The sequence below is a fragment of the Fundulus heteroclitus genome, chromosome 10, assembly GCF_011125445.2.
Source record: "Fundulus heteroclitus isolate FHET01 chromosome 10, MU-UCD_Fhet_4.1, whole genome shotgun sequence".
In the NCBI taxonomy this organism is placed as follows: domain Eukaryota; kingdom Metazoa; phylum Chordata; class Actinopteri; order Cyprinodontiformes; family Fundulidae; genus Fundulus; species Fundulus heteroclitus.
The window spans coordinates 31,861,474-31,884,368 of NC_046370.1; the positions used below are offsets into that span (position 1 = coordinate 31,861,474).

Below are 22,895 nucleotides of genomic sequence, written 5' to 3' on the forward strand. Positions count from 1 at the left end.
CCATTAACTTCCTTTACTGGCACATACTGAGGGAAAACATTACAGAGAAGACATATGTACTATGCGTAAGGCTACCACGATAACCAGTACTTTTCTATTAAGTCGAGGGGGGACAACAATCATCATTTACCACACTTATCTTATTTCATTACTGAATACATCATAATATAGATATTTCATGAGACTTGAGCCAAAACTAATAGTCCGACTCATCTAAAGAGAGATTAAAAATCAACTTTACGATTTAAGCCTAAATTGCAGATGGAGGCTCCATTCGAAAACATCTAATTATAGACCCTAGCTCCCGCTCCTAGCTCCTTGACCTTTCATGGGGTTAACAGTGTGTTACGAGAGGATCTTTCCATAATATGAAGTGTTATCTTTAGCAATATACAGAGTTAAAAAAAAGGCACATCATTAAATTTCAACAGTGAATTGTGCCACCTGTATTAAATACTGACCGAATAAACAAAAATTGTCATTCTCCCACACATTATTAAACTTGGACATATTTATAAAGTATGAAACACTAACAATCCCTATGAAAGCCCTCTCTATCAACCGTGTTTTTTGGATCATGATTTTTTTCAATCGTGTTGACATTTTTTGCGTAATGTCCTCCCGCTTTTCGGTCATCACATCCTTGCCTTCTGAGCACATCTGTGAGTTTTGGTTGAGAAACTGATTCTGCTCCGCCGGCTCAATGGGAGCTATTTAGCTGACAACTTATGGAACTTGTTGAATGTGTATATTTGAAAAGAACCACATAAAAAGCATTTTTGCATCCTTGTCATTAAACAGCGAAAAAAATAATCCCTCACTGGACTTTGCCATGACGGTCTGGCTCAGCGTTAGAATGACCGGCAGCGCCCTGTTGTTGATGCCGGTGGTCATACTACAACACTGAAAGAAGGTCCGTCTAAGAGGACGTTATCAGTTAATCGGATGGAACAAACTTTAATCTAATTAACCATTAACGGACAATCGTAAGTCAATTATTTGTTTGCATCCCTAGTTCCTATGCTGAATTAGCTGTAAGAGGAAGCCTACAGGGTTCTTTTCCTACCTCCTTCCTTACTGGCTGCACTATTCCGACAGCACTTATCATAGCGACTGCTGACACACTTCCACTTTGGCTAAAGAGTACTTACCCAATAGACGTATTCAGATGGAGCCGTGATTGATAATCTATCTCTGCAATAGTAATTGCAGTAGTTTAGCTGCAGCTCAGGTGCATTGTTGCCCCCAAAGGGTCAGTTTCTGAAATTTAATCTTCAGTTCAAATTGCAAATCCCCCCCCCCCACTGTGGCTTGCAGTGTGATGAAATTTACCCACCACTTCATGAATTTAGCCACATTTGGCCAACGGTGGGAGCTCATTTCTAACCCTAGCCTCTATGATCATGTTACTTTATAAGAGATAAAAGTAGGAATTTATCACAACGCCAGCATTTCTTGTGACACTGAGCTGGACCCATATGAATCAAATCTCTATCAATGGACTTTGAGATGCTTTAGCTATTCCAAGAATTTAGTCCGCCTCAGTGTATGCCACTGAATTGATGCTTTTAGGTTAGAGCGACATCTTAGGATTTCCACAGGAGATTCCATGTGATTAACAGGACTGCAACATGGATGATCATCCAACTAGCTCTGCCTCAATGAGATAATCCTGGACATGCATCCTTCTCAATAATAGATTCATCTTGATGTGAAGCTCAGTCCAGGTCTCTTATCTTGCTGCAGTTATCTGGAATGGCCTGATGTTACTGCTGCCACTGGCTGATACTGCCCAGCTCATTTATATTTCAGAGGGGGCTCTGCTGGCTGAGGGTTTGTGTGTAAGGAGGAGGGAGAGAGAGAGAGAGGGATGGAGTGTGTCACTGGACAACTCCAGCTTTAATTCATTGTTCTAGTCTTTGGGCGCTGGCTGTTGAAGTTAAAACAATTCAGTGAGGCATGAAGCTGTGTGCGAGTATGTGCTTTTACTTCACAAAACAAACTATTTTCACCATGAAAGGATTTCTTATACTTCTCCCCTGACGTTTTCATCGGGACCCAAGGACAATGGAAGGATAATCAAATCTGCCACCAATAAATCAAAGTTTAGCATGACATAGTGGGACATCTTGTTTCCATGGTGACAGGTGAAAGTGCTGAGAAATACGGTCAAAGACAACATAAATGGTTGGAAGGTCGACGGTTATCAAGTTCTTTGCGAATCGCTGGGTGTCAGGACTGGTGGGAAAAACCAGCACTCATAAAATAACCCTTCAAGGAGATCCTGAAGGTGCAGTTGCAATTTAGAGCTACTGCTGTAAGTCAAGAAAAGGCTTTCAGGTCAACTATTGCCTGAACCGAGAAGCTTCTGGAGTCATTACACAGCGAAGAGGGACCGAGAGCAACTCAGGCTGACCTTTAAAGGATGCCACTTACAGCAGCCAACACCCCGGGCACTTAACTAGCTCACTTTCACCCTCTATTTATGTGTTTGTGTGTCTGAAAGAAATGATATAATTGAAGTATCTATTTAAATGTCACAATAGGCTGAATAAACTAGATTAAACTCAGCGATGTACGGGGCATGGCCAAAATGGGGGAGAAAGTGCTCTGGACAGATGAAATCAAGCATGAACACACCGTACTGAAAAGGGGACTGAGCAGCAGGTATGTTAATTCTGAAAACCTTCAAAACAACTATCTGGTATACATTTAAATCATTTTTTAATGGAAGTACAGGAATAGGTGGTCTGGTTTTGTGGGCATCCATGTGAGCGACTTAGTGGAAATTCACGGGGCATTGTTTGGTGGCAGGCCGCCATTTCACTTGTGGGCAGATCAAGATAGTGGTCAAATGCTGGTAGTGGTGATATGGGGGGGGGGGGGTTGTTTTTGTTTGTTTATGGAGTTGTTGGAGTTTTGGGGAGCTAGACTGTCTTTTCACAATGAGATGGTGGCAAGTTATCCCTCTTTCAACACCCTACAAAAATCCAACAAAGGTCATTACTGGACCTACAGCTGGCTTGTGCTATAGTTAATATTAAAGTTCATGTCTTTACAATCAGGAAGAGAGTACAGAGTCAAGCTCAGCAGAGGATAAAAAAAACAGACAATGACTCCTGGAGCAAAATTCTTTGTCAGATGAGTCTGAAAGTGAATTATTGAGTGTATGCGTTTAGAAAATAAGGACCAGCCATAAATATGTCAACTGAATATTTAATGGGGTGTCATATTTTTTTCACTGTAATTTATTGTAAATATCATGATATTTGTGGTATTTTTACATTGTCTGAACTACATTTTGGCCCTGGCCAAATAAAAACACGTACAAAGAAGTGGGGACAAACATTTTTGTGTCTTAGTGTTTAAACAGACCCACCATGCCATGTGCCTAAGCTGCAAAGACAGACAACACACACACACACACACACACACACTTGTTTTAAATACAAGGACCAGGCCCGTGACTTTTGTTGAGTTCCATTAGTTTTCAACCCTTTCAATGGCCTAACCAACACCCTAACCTTTACCAGTATATACCTAATTGACACCTTAGTAAATAGTAACCCTAGTTGACACCTTAGTCCTAAACCTACCCCCTACCCCAAAAAAAGCGAGGACCAAAAAAATAGGTCCTTTTTACTTTACTAGTAAAATGAGCAAAAATGTTCTAACTCAGCTTCAAGTACAAGAACACGCACGCACGCACACACACACACACACACACACACACACACACACACACACACACACACACACACACACACAAGTAACATGCACTGATGTAAATCACTGCATGTTCATACCACAGCTGGACAAAAGCTGAATATTTACCTTAAATGGTAAAAAGAGGGAATTGACAGCTGCAAGAAGACCCGCGGTGTCCGGAGCATCCCTCTGGCCACAGATCACAATCTGGGGGGATGAAAATACATGAAGGAAGACCATAAAAAACATGACAGAAAGAGAGAGCAAGAGAATAATAAGGGGAGTGTATGAATAGAGTGAAATAGGGAGGTGAAAGGTGACACATCAGAGGAAGGGAGGTGGTGCAGATCGGATCTTTATTTGTAGCTGTAACAAGGGAGGCAGGTGTTTTCTCTGAAAGTGCCTTAATCCTTGCTTGTTACCCTTACCCCATCAACCCGAGTCATCCTCTGCAGGTCATGTATGACAGACAGGAGGCGCCCCATCGCTGGGTCAGACCTCGTTATTCCTGTCTCTGCTCCTTTGACTGTGCTGCTCATGCTTTTCACTCCAGAACCCCTCCTCAGTGTGACCGAGGGATGTTTTTCTGCTTGCATGCTGGTTTCAGTGGTTTCAGGCTAAACTGGCGACGTTAATATTTCAATGCTTCATTATATAACTCGGCTTGAACAGCTCACATAAAACATTATACGCACAGGGGTGGTGAAAACATGAAAATAACATGTTTTCTTTTTTTTTTTTTTTTTCAGTGTTCGGGGTTTGGAAGAGCATCTCGGTGCAGAAACCAGTCCTCACACAAGCGAGTACAGTTGAAATGAGGTGGAAAAATGCGGTTCACTTGTCCGTCTTTGTAAATGAACGGGAAAGTCCTAAACATCCGTTGAGTGTGGAGTTTGCAACAAAAGCACTTGCTCTTTTAGTTGTATTTTCTTTCTAGGAACAGTCCAGTCCAGGTATGTTTTTTTTTTATAGATCAGGGAGTAACTTTGAGGCCTGGTTTGAAGCTGCTAGCGTGCGTTCAACCCGAAGCTTGGCCTCTCTAACCGAACTGGAAGCTGTTTAAAACGCTGGTAAAATCCCATAGTATTCATGATAACACCTATGTATGGAAAATCCAAAAAAAAAAGTCTAGCTCATCAGCTTTGAAGACAAAATGTTTGTCGCATAATATATCCCACCCACTAATAGATGCCGCAGAGGAGATAATATCTGTTATTCAAGTCGGCTGTCAGTTGATATAATAATAGGCCTAGTAGTGTTGTCGGAGGAGACCAAAAAAATCGATAAGCCCCAAATCAAAGAGAGAGCGTCAGTTTGGGCTGTGTAAAATGTAACTGAGAACTACATTATAGCTAAGACTAAGGTCCAAATTCACTATTTAGCGCTTCTTTTACCATTTCTGGCTTGTCCATAATGCAGGTTGCTTCAATTTCATACCAACACAAACAGGGGGGTGCCACTCTACGAGTTTGAATTTTAGCTTGTGTGAAATTTGCCCCTTGTTCAAAAAGCTGGCAGAGACGAGAGACGCGCCTTTTACCACCTTTGTTGTCCTGTGCAAAAACTACTACCAGTATTAAGAAGACTCTAGATATATTTTACTAAATATATATATACAAAGCAAACTCTGGCTTTAATTTGCTTATATATTGCTACAATTTTTTTTAAGATGCATAACACAGAAAATAGTTTTCCTATGAACTGCAGCTTGCCATTTAAACAGATGTACAAACTCTGCTTCGCTTGCTTTTTGAGCTAGCAAACCGCTAAGTGAATATATCTCTTAAACTTAAAAAAAGAAAATAATTGGTGTAAATAATGTAATCAAATCCTCTTTATACTGAAATGCCCAACGGTTTATCAATTAGGTGTCTTATAAAGCAGAGAAAAGAAAGACAAGTGCATACCACCTTTTCCACAAGGATTCCATTTAAATACAAACACGTCTAAGTTTTTCCCCCGCTTAACAATTAAATGCTGTTTTTGTTGATTTACTGAAGTAGATTCTCAGGACATGATAATAATGTCGTGGAAGATGTTTGACCTCTTATCCAAAAACCTTCTTCAGAACTTAAGCACTTAGGATTTTTTTTTTTTTTGGATCCATCACATAAAAGCTTAATTAAAATGGAACAGGCAGTCTTTGGTGTGCTGATAATAAACATTGGCAGATTGAATTAGAACAGAAAGAATATTTCATAGAATTTAAAAAACAGACATTGAACGTGCCTTTAATAAAAAAATAAAAAATAAAATGAAAAAAGAAGATACACAACTCATTTATCACCCATCAAATGTATCTGCGTATAGTAAAATGCGTATAGTGGAACAGGAATTACAGCCAATGCTTTAAAACAATCCCTCACTGCTTATTTACAGTCCTTTCCGAGGAGAACTTTTTTTTCAGTGGCGCATTTCTTCTTTGCAGCGTTCCTGAACAGAAATGTTCCAGCACAATCAGTATGCAGACGTTCATTGTTTAAACAGCTTCCTCCTCTCGTGCTGCATAATGTTTTGTTCTTTTTTTTTTTTTTTTTTTTTTTGTTACTCAATAAAAGCTACGTCTATTATGCTTGCTCCATTTGTCATGCAAGCAGAAACACTGACTACTTTCAGTAGGCGGACATGAAAATGAGTTCCAGGGAACATTCAGGTAAACAAACCCGCTCCCCGAGCTAAGCTGTCTTTCAGGCCTCACGACCGACAGATGAAAAACAGATGGGTTGGAACTGCACAGTGGTCTATGATGACTACTCTGTCAATACTAACCGCATGGTATAGCTGTAATAGTCAAAGCTACCCACTAGGGGTCTTGATTACCTGCTGAAGAGTGTAGTGCTGGGCCATGAGAGCCCGGACCATCTCGGGTAGAGCTATAGGGATCCGGGTGAGCCGGTCGGAGAACGCTGCCAGCAGCTGCAGGGACTTCTGGAGCCAGTCTTGTCTCCCGGTGTACTGGGACAGGCGCAGCAGATTGGAGGCCGAGACGGAGTTAGCACTGGGTTCTGCTCCGTCCTGATCTGTGGAACACAGAGTTATGCGATAAATTCACAAATAGGTGGCAATTACTGTATTTTGAAACCGATACTGTTGAATTGTGGACTTCCACGTTATAATCAGACAGGTGCAGTTATTGCACAAAATTATAGAGGCTCCACGAAACGTGAAAGCAATGTTAAAGCTGCAAATGCTCATTCCAGCTTGCCATTCCAACGGGTTTAAATGAAAAACTGTTTGATCACAGAAGGAGCAATGTGTAAGATTTTTCCCAAAGTAGTAGCTTAATTTGAGATGTATTAAATTATTAACTAGGTTAACATGCAGCACTATGCGTTAGATACTCCACCCGGGCTGCCCAACTCAACAGGAAAAGAGGCTTTATCGAGGGACTTTTATTAATTTTCTTTTGACATAAACGGCTACGTCTCGGGTAAATTATATTTTCTTAGGTGAATGGTCAACCCTTACATGCATGACATGCTGTTCTGCTGACAGACCCTGCCGTGCACGCACTGGAGGAGCTGCTGCTTAGCAAAGGCACTGCACCTCTTTGTGCCATTGGCAGAGAAAAGTCAGCACCATTTCGCTGCTTATTCCTACTAAAAAAAAGCCTGCCAGACAATCAATTAATTAGTCAATAGTCAATCTTTTAACTGACAATACTGTGCTTAAAATGCATTTTTCTTAACCAGACAAAAATAAATTCAGTTCCTATAACCTAGAGGGGTGACTGTGACATTTTGTCTTTACAAGTAACTCCATGACTACTCAATCTGCTGTTCCAAAGTGGTCTGCTATCAGATTCCAAAACACGGAGGGAGACTGTTTAATTTTGCAACAGTGTAGTGGTGCTAGTGGCCTTCAGAGGAGCTAAACCTGTAAGTTAAAGCTATAGCGCCGCTAGTGGCTAAAAGTTACACAGTGCTGCTTTGCTGGCTTCTCTCCGTTATATTCTACAAAAGGAGAAAGTTGGTCTGACCAGGTGAAAATGCTTCAGAGTCTCCATCCAAATTGGTCTGAAGTTGCTGATACAACATAGCTTCACTCTGAAACACCTCCAACAAGTCTTGTATTTTTTTGATTACAGTTATATGTTTGATGAAATGTTAATCCTTTGAGTTATTTGCTGAATAATATCATAAGAATACAAGAAAAGAAGTCCAACTGCTGTCTATTCACGCATTTAGGATCAGCATGTCAAACTACAGACAACCCCTGAAATCAGCTTCAGAGACCACGGCTGAAAGGACAATTTACTGTTTCCTAGTTGCATTCTGAACAAGCCTGTCTTATAAACGAAGACCTTAAAAAGCGTGTTTTGTCTTCTATCCTCCCCTGAGCACATGTCAGTCCCAGACCTGCAGTATGTTGTGATGTGCTCTGTCAAGTGATTGGTCTTTATCTTTTATCGGGGTCCGGTTTTAGCTTGGGGGTGATTCTACAAAACCAGTGACCTCTCACAGCACGTCTGCAACCCTGAGAAAGGGTCTGGTCCCTGTATTTCTGAGCGCGCACGAGGCAGCAGCTCAGGCTTCAGAGTCGAGAGCCGCTTTTTACATCCGTCTGCACACGTTAGACAGAACCTAAAAATAGTAACAATAACCCGACAGAATGATTTAGTCAAAGCCACATAAACTGTGCCATATAATGCATACTGAATCTGAATTATATGGTAAGGTTTACGGCTGAATGTTATTCAGTCGTTTTCATGACAAGCGTGAATTGAAGATCACAAAAAGAGACACAACGATGGATGAGCGACTGGCAGAAATGGCTCGATGTGACCTGGCAGTATGGTCCAGCTCGTTGTGAGCCGCGTGGCAGGCTGGATTATGCCAGACCTTCACAAGTACACACACCAGGGTTCGGTGGGCGGGTGTGTGGCTTTCCTCGAGTCACGTTTTTCTCTTCTTTAGGAGCTCCGTGGGAAGGAGGTCAGAAAACCACACGCAGGGTTGCAAAGGAAATTGTTTTGGTCACAGGCAATGAATACAGCTGCTGAATGAAACACCCTCCTACACTTTCATCAAGTTTAAACGTCATATCTTTTTTTTTTAAACCCTTTAAGTTGATGCATCTGTAATATATTCATTTCCTTTGGGAGTACATCTGAAAGTGCAGCGCTGCTTTAAGAGACACAAACAGTTTGCCGTCTCAGGAAACTTGTCTAACAGAAAAAAAAAATCAAAGAAAAGCAGGACAGACGGTGCGGATGATTTTAACCTTCCTCTTCCGGCACAAACACACACACACACACACACACACACACACACACACACGTACGGGAGTCTGGCAAGGCTGGAACACGTCCAGAGGCAGCCCGGTGGAGGTAATCTGTCTACTGCTGACAGGCTACGCTGCTGGGACAGGCGTCCAACACTGCGCCGGTTGGAGCGGCGCTAATGCGTTTCCACCCAACACAGCGCAGAGCCCATAATGGCACCGTGAGTCCCTTCAGATGGGAAAGCACTCTCATGTCAGCTCTGATAAAACACAAGTGAAAAACGGGTTGGGTCACATGAGCACACAATTTACATACATTTGGGGCCCAACATGTCTTATCTATGTACCTTCTTACAAGAAGGAATGGGTGAGGAGTGCTTATTATGGGAAAAACTAAGTCAGCAAGTTATTGAAAGCAAAACCTCTGGAAATGGGGCTGGACGATATAGAAAAAAAGCATATGGATAAAATATTGATCAATATAACTTTAAGAGCAGCCCTGGCCATTGCATGCTGTTACTTAATGACCTTTTTAGATAACGAACACACAAACAGGGAATTCAAACGCAACCCTGTATTCAAACTGCAAGTTTTTAATGAAGAAAAAAGATCTGAACTCTTTGAAGAGGGCGGAGCTTGATGACGGCGTGTTCCTGGGTCTGCGTTTGTGATTGGTTGTGAGGACTGTGGTAGTAAGCTATATGATGGGCTACAATGTAAAAGGTAGGAAAGCTGTTCTTTAATGTAACTTTTTATTGACACCATTTTTTCCCCTATCGCATCACGCATCTACATATCAATCAATATATATTGTTACTGAATTATCGGCCCTATCTACCCATTTTAGACTATGAAGACACTATATATAGGGTTGCTTGCAAGTCCACTCTATCAAAACTTGACAGTCTTTATCATTCCGCAAACAGGTTTGCCATAAATGCTCCTTTCAATACACACCACTGAACTCTGTATTCATCAACTGGCCCTCCCTTCACAATCGACGCAAAATTCACTGGTTCATTTTCATTTACCAGACCCTTCTCGGCCACTCACCACCTTTTTTAAGTCACCGGCTGCAGCCAAAGCCTGTCACATACAACACCCGCTCATCACTTCATCTACAATTACGTATTCCCAAAACCAACACTACCCTTGGTTTTGCTTCTTTTCAATCTGCTGCCGCTCATGACTGGAATGCTCTGCAAAATATTCTTAAACTGGATATATTAATCTCAATTTCACCCTTTAAAACAATCATATAATCCTTGTTCACATATAATTGCTGTTGCTTCTCTACATAGTCATTTTTGGGTTGTCTGTTGTGTTTTAAATTGTATTTTATGCATGTATTGCAAATGTATTGTATTTATTTTAGCCCTACTTCCTTTTTCCTAAGTGGTTACTCCACTTCTCAGGCCGCCATTGTAAATAAGAACTTGTTCTTAATGACTTGCCTGTAGAAATAAAGGTATAATAATAATACCAGACTGTGGTCTTGTCCAAGCCTAATGGATTAAAAGGTTGCTGTGGCCTGACCTTAAACAGACCTTAAACAGTCATGCTTGAAACCCCAATAATGTGGCTGAATTTAAACAATTCTGCAAAGAAGGGTGGTGGATATAAAAGACTTCCAGCCAGTAACTTTTCTTAGGGCCAGGTTGGTTTGGGATAGGTTATTTCCTTTGATAAATAAAATCATGCATTTATTAATGCAATTATTGTCTTCGTGGTTAAAATTTATTCAATAATTTCAAAATTTAAGTGTGAAAAACAACACGCAAGGTTAATTGCGGCAATATCCCTGTCGATAACTAGATCCGGGGAAAAGGCGCAACTGAATCCAGAAGCAGTGGGCCACACGTACATTCAATGGAAAAAAAACAAACAAAAACAAAACCAAGAGAACACAACTATTTGATATCCCGTCTGGGACATGCGTTTCAAAACGAAAAGGAGACCGGTGACGAGATCAGGACTGGAAGCTTTGTCCCGACTGATCAAAGGTAAACGTCTGCACGTTTACAAGGTGTCAGCCTCTCCGGCCTGCCAGCAGCCATCGGTTGGAGGAGGGCAGCGGCCGCTGGAGACAGGCTAGAGTGCTCATCAAGGTTAGAGGCATTTATATTTATATCCTACCAGAGCTTTCCTCTACAGGCTCACATCATTCAAATGATACGTTCTTATTACAAAATTCTTTTACAAAATTGCATATGTGGACTTCTAAATAATTAATGATAGTTTATATATCATAGGTATTCTGTGATAACATGTTCACATATCAACTGAACTGAGCTTTAGTATAAATTGACAAAAAAAAATCCTGCATTGCTGTAATTTAAAAGGAGATAATTGCTTCAAATTAAAAGTGCCTCCAACAGCTTCTCTTAACCGTGTTTGGCTTCAGGGATACGTTAGAAACGTATAAAAGCAATGAATTAGGAGGAAAGAACGACGAGACTGGGTGAGAGCAGACGAGACGAGACAGCAGCAGAGTCAGGAAGTGGGTTTTAGACTCCCGCTGTACTTTGCGGTGCTGTTCCAATCTGTCAGAAGCAGATGGACTGAGAGACAAGCTGGAGACGTGTTTGACAGGTCTGGGGATCAAAGCGGCTCGGGAGTCAGGGCATGTGTCTAGAAGGGCGTTTTATGGGGGAGAGCTTCGGCATGAATGAGTGACGGTGCAGTCTTCTTAGGGTTCAATATTCCTCCGCTCCCCTCTTTTATCCTTCATCTAGTCACCTATCAGTCCATCTATCTATTGCTGCCAGCCTGTTCCCTTGATGTGCAGCAAATGAGTGAAAGTGGCAGGGGCATTACAGGTAAAGGCTTCCAGATCCTCAGAGTTTGAGACAGTCAATATGGAGAAGGGTGAAAGGCAGGGAGGCAACAGATTCATGATGGATGAATAAATTAATAAGTAACTGACAAAAAAAAAATACTCCATCAAATTGTCTTTAGTTCGAACAACACAGTCATCTGTTCACGCCTCCTCTATTCGCCCTGGTCGTCTTAGCCGAACCGTCCTGATGCACAACCATCTGCAGTTTATTCAGCGCTCTGCGCCATCGGTCCTTCAGACTGCTCAGACCACAGAGGTCCACTGCAGCAGGAGTTCTAATCATCTGCCTGTCCATCAATTCTTTCCTTCACCCCTGGAGCTACGAACCCCAGCAGTAAGCTGATGCAGCCAGGTTTTCAAGCGCTTCTCATGAAATGTTAATGCCACAACGATGTAAAAAGAAGAAGCGCCAGCAACACCATCAGCGATGCAGGCTTATCTTCAACACAGAGGCTGATTCTGCTCCAAGCCTCGCTAAAGTATTAGTGCCTGTTGAACTTTCTCACACTTTGACATTTACAACCACAAACCTGGATGTATTTCACTGGGACTTTGTGTGATAGAGCACCACGATATGGCGCATACTTGGAGAGGAGGAAGACACATTTTTCATGGTTTGTATGTTGCAGGAAAAGACTTCTGCACTGCAAGAACAGAACTAAAAATAAGTAAAATTTTCTTAAAATAAGTGTATTTGTCCTTGATTTGAGCAGGTAAATAACACAATTTGCCAATGGAATAAGATTTTTCCTCTTAAAATAGGAACAATTCATCACCATCATCTTATTTCAAGTGCAGGATGTCTAATTATCTTATTTTAGGGGTAAAGATACCCATTCCATTGGCAGATAATCTTATTTACTGGCTCAAATCAAGGACAAATAGACTTACTTTAAGAACATTTTACTTGCTTTTAGATCCGTTTTTGCAGTGTGACACCTGCTGCATTCAACTGCAGCTGCAAGTCTTTTGGGGTGAGTCTTTGCTAATTTAGCTAATCTAGAAGGCAGAACCTTTGGGCTTCTTTGCAAAACAGCACACATTATACACAGTATGCAGTGGGTATTCATCCTCAACGTAGCCATCCGTTTGACTCCCGACTTCAGGATCTCTGCTGCATGACTGACTCTTTTCTGCTCTGATCACTGAGAATAAAGACCACTTGTGCCACAAAAACTTAACCTTGCTCAGATTGACAGAGATCATATGTGAACAACAATGCTCAATAATTTCCTTTCCTCCATTGGATTAAAGCCTGGAATTTGTAAAAGTTAACGACTGACACTTTAGTTAGATTTAATCAACCGAAAGAGAAAACGCTTCAAATGTAGTGTAAAATGGCATCCCAGCTGTTGGTAACATTTTTCAGTAACTCTGATATAAGCTATAGTTGTTAATCCTGTTCGAAAACAGGATATCATTTTTGTTATATTATGGTAAAATGGTCCTTCCGCTTGCTGAGTGCACATGCGCACTTCTAGTGCTCATGTAGCTGGTTAGCTTAGCAGTTGGGTTAGCTTCTGTATTAGCTGTTCATTGTAGCTCCGCTGCTCTCACCGTATACTTTGAACATGGCTGAGAGTCGCAACAAGCAAACCGCCTTCATGTTTATGAAAAGAGGAAGGCCTCAGTAGAAATAAACAAGGCCAGAGTGGATTTTGGAGATTTCCTTCACACAATTCCCCCGAGGAGCAGAAGAGCAGGTAAGACTGTCTTGCGCATGCGCTGGTATTCAAAAAAAGGGGCGGGGAAACTTCCGGAAAATTCACCCAGCCCAGCTTTAAGATCATTTTGAAATCCTATGAACTGAAAAGGATTGGTCTTCAATAAAAGGGCAAGTTTGATTGTAGCAGGGTTTTGGTTCTGTTAGCATAAGCCACTTTAGGAGGGACACCTGTTCCACTGCTTGCTAACCCAGAGAGCTAAGCCAATCACATGGCAGAGAGCTCCACGCATTTAGGCATCTAGACGTGGTGGAAGGCAACTTGCTGAAGCTTAAACCGGGCCTCGCAATTGGGGCGAAAGTGGAATTAAGGGACTTTAAATGTGACATGAGTGTTTGCTGGTGAAAGATGGACTGGTCTGATTCTTCCAGAACCAAATGTTCTATCTTTAAACTTGTTGAATCCCTGACAAAATGAATGTGTTTGATTCAATATCTCCCTCTAACGACTATAACCTACGAGTGTGGCTATCACGCACCCTCTTTCAGTCGCAGCAGGACCGCGCCGTCGCTGGGGTCGCTGCAGAAGTAGCCTCCTCCCTGCTCGTCCCAGAACAGCATGTCCTGCCTGATCTGCAGCTCCTCGGCCCACTGCAACCACTCCGTTTGAAACGTGGCCTCATACAGGTCCAGCAGGCCGCAGACGATGAAAGCGTAGTCATCCAGGAAGCCGCGGATAGGCGGAGATCTGGGCAACACAGAGCGAGAAGGGAATCAGGGAAGCGGCAGAAAACCACGGGATGACGATATTTGTCTTTAAGTATTTATCGGTGGGGCGATGTGGAAAAGAAGTACGAGTTCCACTGGTGAATTAGTTCAGTGTCTTGTTTTTCTACACTTACAGCAACAACCTGAAAAGAGTACATTAGCTACCGACAAGCCAGAATACAAATCCAGAAAAACTCATCCTGAAGGTAGGGCATAAAATAATCAGAAGATGGGAGACAGAAGGGATTAGTATCTACTATTTAGAGGTAAAAACACCTATTCATGTCCACCACAGATATGGTCTACAAGGCATAATATATATGCATACATAGTTAGGACATCTCTGCAGAAGAAGTTAAACGCATCCATTTAGGGCCCAAATAGCATTGAAATCTGGGACTTTTAATCCCAGGCTGTTCAAAAACAAGAATTAGGTGAACAAGGTTTAATTTATTACAGCTCTATTGTGGTCATCAGTCAGCATTTTTCTTTCAACCACTGATATATTCCTATACAACCACAAAATGTTTGAATCTCTCTTAAAAAGTTGCCCTTCATCCACATATTGTTTTTCTCCCACTGGATATTTGGTCAAACAGTTCAAGCTTTGTCTCACCTGAGAATAGTTTTCCCCAGAAAACTATCCATGTGATTTCAATCAAGGTTAAAAGGAGTTAACTTTAGTCCCTGAGTCCATGACAACGTAAAACCAGGCTTTACAGTCAACAGTGGTTCTGGTTTTCCGCTAGCAGGTTTGAATCTTGGGGATTTCTGTTCCTGAACATCCAAACTGGTCTTTTCTAGTTAGTATGTACGGTTAGTGTCTTGTCCAGATTTTTTGTAAAGTGCTGACATATCTGTACAACTTGTAGTCACACACAGTGGTTTGAACAACTAATCTTTAAACACAGAAATTTGAATTTCCCAGCTGGTGCAAATCTATATTTCTCAGATCTTGGCTGAATTCTTTAGAGCTCTTGCTCTGATTAATAGTCAGTCCAATGCTTGCTGTGGAGCAAATCCTTTTCATGCACCAAAAAGCAAACTTCTAGCAATGTGAAATCACAATTATTAAGGACAAGTTAATAGGCGTTGTCTCTTTCAAGCTACAAGGCTTGAAAGAGACAACGCCTGCAGCACCGCTTCATTATGCCCTTGATGAGAACATTTAAATTGCTTGCTGGAATTATACGTTATAAAAAATCTGTTTACACAGTTATGCAGTTAGTTTTGTATCTATATGTTACTTGCACAAATAGCTCTGTCCATATTCCAGTTTCACTAGCGTTGTAAAGAAAGTTACATTTTAAATATTGCTAAATGGTAAATCTGAGCTTCAGAAAAGCAGAAATTCAAATCAGTCCACAAAGACCTCTAAAAGAATCGGTCCGTCTCTACTTCAAACTCTTCGCTTCAGAGTTGTCGATTACAATCAGTCTCCTTGTCAAAAAGAAATGTTTACCGCTGATACCGATTCCGATGGACTTTTTTCCACTGATAGCACTGAATCGGCGCTTTTTAGAAACTGTTGTTACTCCACTATCCCCGTCTTTCCAGTTCTCACAACAGCACCCCCAGATGAGTGAGTGCACGAGGACGGACCGTGACAGGAAGCCAGATAGTGCTGTGTCAGGAGAGGCTGATGGCTGCCGGTCAAGAGGCTGAAAACCAGACAGCGATTTGGAGGAGATGAAGTGCATTATTACGAGAGGTGATAAGGAGCCAAGGAGTCATGCTTTAGTGGAGTTAAAAGGAGACAGCAAGCATGGGAATGGGTATAACAAGGTGAATTAAATGTAAATTTTCACATCTGTTGCAATGTTGCAATATACATTTAAAATGGTTTACAGTAATCACTTTGAATTTAGTTATGTCTTACTGGAAACTGGCTACAACATGTAGCAGGGCAGTAATAGCACGTTGTTCACAAGAAGATGGGCTTTACTGCTGCCCGCAGTGCTACGACCACAAGGTGGCAGCCATGCTCCTTTCTTCCTTCTCTTTGCCTAGAAGAAGATCCACTTAACACAGCAGCATTTTATTTATTTATTTTCCTAAAATGCTCATCTTCAGTAAATAGCAGGAACAAAATTTGATTTATAAATACATTCACCAGACCCTTTATTAGGTGTATCCAATACAAACTGGGAATTAGCCAATCACGTTGCAGCGATCTAAGTGCATTTAGGTATCTTGGCGGTTTGCTGAAGTTTGACCCGAGCCTCAGAATGGGGAAGAAACGGGTGACACGGGGAAGCTGATCTACTGGGATTTTCACACTTAACCACCTTATAGGTCTAAAGGTCCAAAAGAAAGAAAATGGCCAGTAAGCATCTGTGTGGATGAACCTACCTGGTTGTATTAGAGGAGAATAGACAGACTGGTTAGAGATGATAGAAACGCAATAGTAACTCAAATATCAGAATTTTGTATAAACAAGATGAGAAAAACATGAAAGCACAGATCCTGGCTTATATCAACAGTATTTTTGCATATTTTATGCTTCTTAGTACCAATGCAGCAATATTTAAATGCCACAACCAGAATTGTTGCCGACCATGCACATTGTTCTTTTATGACCACAGTGTGCCCATCTTCTCGTGGCTTCTTACATCAGGATCATGCACCATGTCGTCAAGCTCTGATCAGTTGAAACTGGTTTCTTCACCATGCAGAACTCCAGCGGCCTCCAGTCATCAGATCTCAGTCCAATGGAACAGCTTTGGCTTGTGATGGAAGGGGTAACAGGAAACATAGATGTGCAAAATCTCCAGCAGCTGTATGGTGCCATCAGGTCAATATGGACCGACACCTTCTGAGACCTAAGCCATTAAGGATTAAGGCTGATCTGAAGGCAAAAGGTGGTTCAGTCTGATACTAGCAAGGTCATTGAGGGTACAGAAAACAGAAGTCGGTGGTCAAAGTTGTTCCAGTGACCTTAGCCTTTCAGGTGATTTCAGCATAAAATAAAGAATTGTTTGCTCTGATAAGTGCAAACCTAGTTCTCCTTTTGGGTTAATGCTTCACAAAGGATATACGGTTAGGCCCAGAAATATTAGGACAGTGACACAAGTTTTGTTATTTTAGCTGTTTATGAAAACATATTCAGGATACAATTATATAATCAATATGGGCTTAAAGTAAATACTCTCAGCTCTACTTTAAGAGTATTGACATCCAAATTGGAGCAAGGGTTTCAGAATTACAGCTCTTTAATACGCAGCCGTTTCTTTTTCAAGTGACCAAAAGTGATTGGACAATTGACTCAGAAGACTGCAAAACAAATAACAAGGCTGGATAGGCATGTCCCTCGTTAACCTGCCATCAATTAAGCAGTTTAATGGTCTGGAGTTGATTCCAGGTGTGGCGTTAGCATCTGGAAGCTGTTTCTGTGAACACACAACATGCGGTCAAAGGAGCTCTCAATGGAGCCATCCTGAGGCTAAAAAAAAAAAAAAGAAGAGATCCATTAGAGAGATAGCAGAAATGTTAAGAGTGGCCAAATCAACAGGTTGGTACATTCTGAGAAACAAAAAAGTACACTGGTGAGCGTGGAACTCAGAGGCCTGGACGTCCGCGGAAAACAACAGCAGTGGATGATCGCAGAATCATTTCCATGGTGAAGGAAAACCCCTTTACAACATCCACTCAAGTGAATAACACTCTCCAGGAAGTAGGTGTATCAGTATCTAAGTCTACCATAAAAAGATGACTTTATGAGAGTAAATACAAAGGGTTCACCACAAGGTGCAAACCATTAATCAGCCTAAAATATAGAAAGGCCAGAATTGACTTTGCCAACAAACATCTGAAGAAGTCAGCCCAGTTCTGGAACAGCATTCTTTGGACTGATGAGACTAAGACCAGCCTGTACCAGAATGATGGGAAGAAGAACGTTTGGAGAAAAATTGAAACAGCTCATGATCTAAAATACACCACATCTTCTGTAAAACATGTTGGAGGCAGTGTAATGGCACGGGCATGCATGGCTTCCAAAGGCACTGGTTCACTTGTGTTTATTGATGATGTGACAAAAGACAGAAGCAGCCGGATGAATTCTGAAGTGTACAGGGATATACTTTCTGCTCAGATTCATCCCAATGCAGCAAAGTTGATTGGACAGCGCTTCTCAGTACAGATGGACAATTATCCCAAAAGTACTGCAAAAGCAACCCAAGAGTTTTTTTAAACAAAGAAATGGAATATTCTGCAATGGCAAAGTCAATCATCAGATCTCAACCTAATTGAGAATGCATTTCATTTGCTCACGACAAAACTTAAGGCAGAAAGACCCACAAACAAGCACCAACTGAAGACAGCTGCAATAAAGTCCTGGCAAAGCATCACAAAGGAGGAAACCCAGCATGTTTGTGATGTCCATGGGTTCCAGACATCAGGCAGTTATCGCCTGCAAAGGATTCTCAACAAAATATTGAAAAACATTTTACTTAGGGTTATGTATATTTGTCCAATTACTTCTGAGCCCCTGAAACGAGGAGCGTTTGTATAAAAATTGCTACAATTCCTACATGTTTAATCATATATTTTTGTTCTACCTCTTGAATTAAACCTTAAAGTCTGCACTTCAATTACATTGTAGTTGTTTCATTTTAAATCCAATGTGGTGGCATGGAGAGCCCAAATCATGAAGATTGTGTCACCGTCCAAATATTTATGGGCCTAACTGTATAAATTGCCATCTCATTTTGGAGATCGGAACTCCTTTTAAGACAGCAGAGAACTGGTGACCTTCGGACTGTGCATTAATTTCAGCCTCTGTAACCAACTAGTCTAGATTGAAACTAAGTGAAGATGCCATTTAATAAATCGTCACTTGAAAGATTGTAAGGTGCAGTGCAGCATGGCACAGCCGTAGAACCCCTTCTCTTCTCTCTGCCCCCTTTCCTTTCTGAACCATGGTAATAATGCTCTCTGACACCACAAAATCTTGAACTATCCCTTTAAGAAGACTCTGCAGATGTGGGGCATGTGAGTGGTGGACAGGGCGAGTAGCGAGTGAAGAGCAAAAGAAGGGAGTTATGGGCACAGCTTTCCCATTGAGGGATAACGATGAAGAGCTCTACAGTTACCCGAGTATGCATGATTTTCAGACTTTTTTTCTCTCTCTCTTTGCTAGAACACGCTCATGTGTCGCTTTGAGACCAGTCACCTAGCTGAGGTGACCCCAGGGAAGGAATGACAGCCCGGGACAACCCTCCAAGAAATCCTTGCAGGCACCCAGATACCAACTTGTAAAAGCTCTAAATAATCCTCAACACTGTTTCCATTCACTTCTTCCGACAGTGTTTGGGTTGTTCCGCGGCGGGTCAAGGATAAAACTTGTCCTCTGTCTATCGGCCTCACGACACTAGAAAACTGTCTTAAACATCGTGGCTCCGGATTAGGATTTAGAGCTAAAAATCTACTGGCAAGACTTCCAATAAGCAAGATGAGTGTAAAATCTGTTCTTTGTAAGTCTGTCCGAAATTCATAATTACTAGAGCAACTGCAGAAGTAGAAACCCATTGGGCACTAATTTCTGGTAAATTAAGCAGCTTCATGTGACAGCTCAGTGGGTGACAAGTTAACATTACTGGCGACACTCCAGCTCACTCCCACAGTAAAGCTATTCTCCGCCTTCCTTCTGCTACTCAAAGACATTAGAAAGCCGTTCAATCGCCGGCTGTCAGGGCGGAGAACTCCACATCCTATTAACCCAGTTAGTCTCAGCTCCTACCATTCCTCCTGGTAAATGGGCTGGCGGCCCGTACCTGCCCGGTATGCATGGAAGCCGAACCGGGCCTGAGGAATGAGCCTTTGTAAGCACTTTCAAACACAACACCATCCCGAGTTGGACGGTAATGAATGAGACGGGCGCCGTGGAACAAGGCCAGGGTGTTTGAGGCACAAAGTGTGCATTTGTTCCTGCGTGTGTGTTTCAAATTGATTACGTTCCGTGGAGCAGGTTGGGGGACTCCTGGCCCATTTTTCTGCTGATTCCATAGCATTTCACAGCCACTCATTCACAGTAACTGGGGCACAGCGCTGGCCAACAGAACAAGGCCAGCTGAAGCTGTTGTGTAGGATCAACCAGAGGCTCGGTATTTGACCAGAAATCTACGTTCTGAGGCTGTAACAACATTTACATTATAATCCACACGCTGAATTATATATTCACTGGTTTTCATTTCCATCTTCCTGCCCCCTTGGGTCCTTCAGTGGGCGGCCCAATGGAGGTCAGAGGTTTGTCTGAAAACACATCAATAAAGCAAAGCTCACATACAAAATAAGTCTTATTGTTAATGACATTGCCCGGTCATATCAAATGGGGACAGGGTGGAGATGGTGACCTCCTTCCGATTCCTGGCCGTTATCATGACACGAGATGCACCTGTGACTTCAATATATGTCATTATGATGACAATAAAGCTATTCTATTTGAAATCACCATACTCACAGAAGCCAGAAACCTCGTGGGGTGCACTTTTGCAACCCAACAACGCCGCCGCTACATCACAAAGGTAGACTTCTCCCAACTAAGGTGTTTTTAAAATGAATTTCTTTCAAAATCAGATGTAAAAGTATCTACAATCAAACGGTCTCTAGGAATCCAACCAAAATTGCCCGGTAGGAAATGTTACGTTGTGCCATCCTGTGAGAGCCATGTTCCCCCTCGGTGTAGCTTGGCTTCACAAAAAGAGGCAAAAAAAATATTCAATAATGTAAACTAAATTGCCAAAAGTATTGGATCACTTACCTTTGCATAGACAGGAAATTTTTTGGCCTCCTATCGTTATCAAAAATGTGTCAGAATTACCAACTTTCTGTGTTTTAATTCATTCCTGAGGTGCTCTATCAGGGTGAGGTCTGGGCTGTGAGCAGACAGTCAGGTTCCTCCACAGATTCATGTCCTTAGGGACCATGATTTATGCACTGATGCACAGTCAGTAGTGTTGGAGCTCTTAACTTCAGTGTCAAGAGCATAAAATTCTCCAAAATGTGATCCTGAGGTGCAGCATTATGAGCACCTTTCCCTGAAACTAGAAGGCTGAGCACAACCCCAGAAAAAAAAAAAACATCCAGAAGCTATAATCCTCCTTCACCCAAACTTTACACATAGCAACATTCAGATAAAAAAGGTCCAGTTGAGCGGACTTGCTTTAAGCTGCTGCATCCGATACTTAGTAGCCATTCAAACATGATAACCTGTTCCATGAGGCTCTCTAGGTACCGGCCGAGCTAATCTGAAGGCAACACCAAGTATGTTTTCAGAAGGTTGCAGACCACTGGCCACATCTGAAAATAATTTCTGTGCACTCTGAATAAAGCAAGAAAAACCAGGAAATACCTCAAAACTCTCCAGGAACTTTGAGAGATTTGAAGTTTCACATCCCTTTACGTAAACAGCTCTCTTCTCATAGACTTCCCAGCCACGAGTAATTCAGTCTGCATCAGAAATCATTCAACAGGCCTCTCAAATCAAATTAAAACATGGCCAATCTTGTTAAAATATGCAGCATGACAGCAGCTAGAAGAGAAATCCAATAACTGAGCTGCTGGATTAAAAACGCAGCTTTACAGCAAACTGGGCGCACGGGAGCGGATTGGCTGATTTCTGTGTATAACCTCATTTAGTCAGATATTACGGCTTCCTGATGGAAACAACCCAACATCTATTAGCTTTCTACACTTTTTATACAGAAAACAAATTCATTTTCATTTTCCCTCAGTGTTTTCTTTTTGATGAAAAGGAAAACATGCTTTTGTTTATCTCATCGGTCCTTTATACGTAAGACCAAAAGCACACATGGGATAAGTCTTTCTGTTTAAACAGGCCATCAGACGCAAAATTAAATGATCAGCATTTTGAGCCAAAGTTTATAAAAGAATTAGTAAAATATATATATATATATATATATATATATATATATATATATATATATATATATATATATATATATATATATATATATATATATATATATACACACACACACACACAAATATTTAGGAGATGCTTTTTACAGGGAAAAGTAGCAAATGCACTAAGGTTAGATAAATAAGGATAACTACTTTTGTCTATATTTGTCTTTAAAACAATTAGTAACACACACTGGTGTAGACACATCTATTGGTACCCCTTGTACATATATCTAAGGACTTTAAAAAATAAATGTAGCTCTTATTGTAATAGCTACATCTCACAGTGAAAAACCTGATGTTTAAATTGAGCACATTTATGCATCTGGAGAACCCCTGAGGAGACAATTACTGTCATTTCCCACCAATCCCTGTTAAATAAATGTTACCTAAGGTTTAAGTTTTTTTTTTTTTTTTTTTTGGTTTTTTTATCGCTTACACTTTTAAACTTTATTTGGGTTGAGGAAAATGTCTAGGAACTTCTAATCATAGATTTATGACTTCTTGTTTCCCTGGGTTTAAATACTGTATTATGTGTGGGGCCATACCAGGAGAAAGTATTTCCTCTCCTACCATCACAAATGTAACCGTAGCGCCTTTCACTGCAATGATGGGCTTGGGCCAGGACACAGTGAGTTCTGAACGAGACAAAGGAAGAATAAGTGGGAAGCACAAGATGCCCACCCTTTAGTACGGTGGTGACACAGTGACAGGGGTTAAAGCAAAAATAATGAATTTGACTAGAATTGTTTCTAGTCAGCCCATATTTTCCCA

At 41.4% G+C, this 22,895-nt stretch overlaps 1 protein-coding gene across 1 annotated transcript in view; it reads right to left on the reverse strand.

Annotated features, from left to right (window-relative positions):
- Positions 1-22,895, reverse strand: part of spata20 (spermatogenesis associated 20) — a 60,445-nt gene that overhangs the window by 22,649 nt on the left and 14,901 nt on the right. Inside the window, exons 13-15 of the mRNA XM_012864102.3 lie at positions 13,973-14,181; positions 6,529-6,728; positions 3,835-3,915 (exon numbers count right to left, since the gene is read on the reverse strand). Of these exons, the coding sequence (XP_012719556.3) occupies positions 3,835-3,915; positions 6,529-6,728; positions 13,973-14,181 (490 nt within the window). The remainder of the gene's footprint in view (positions 1-3,834; positions 3,916-6,528; positions 6,729-13,972; positions 14,182-22,895) is intronic.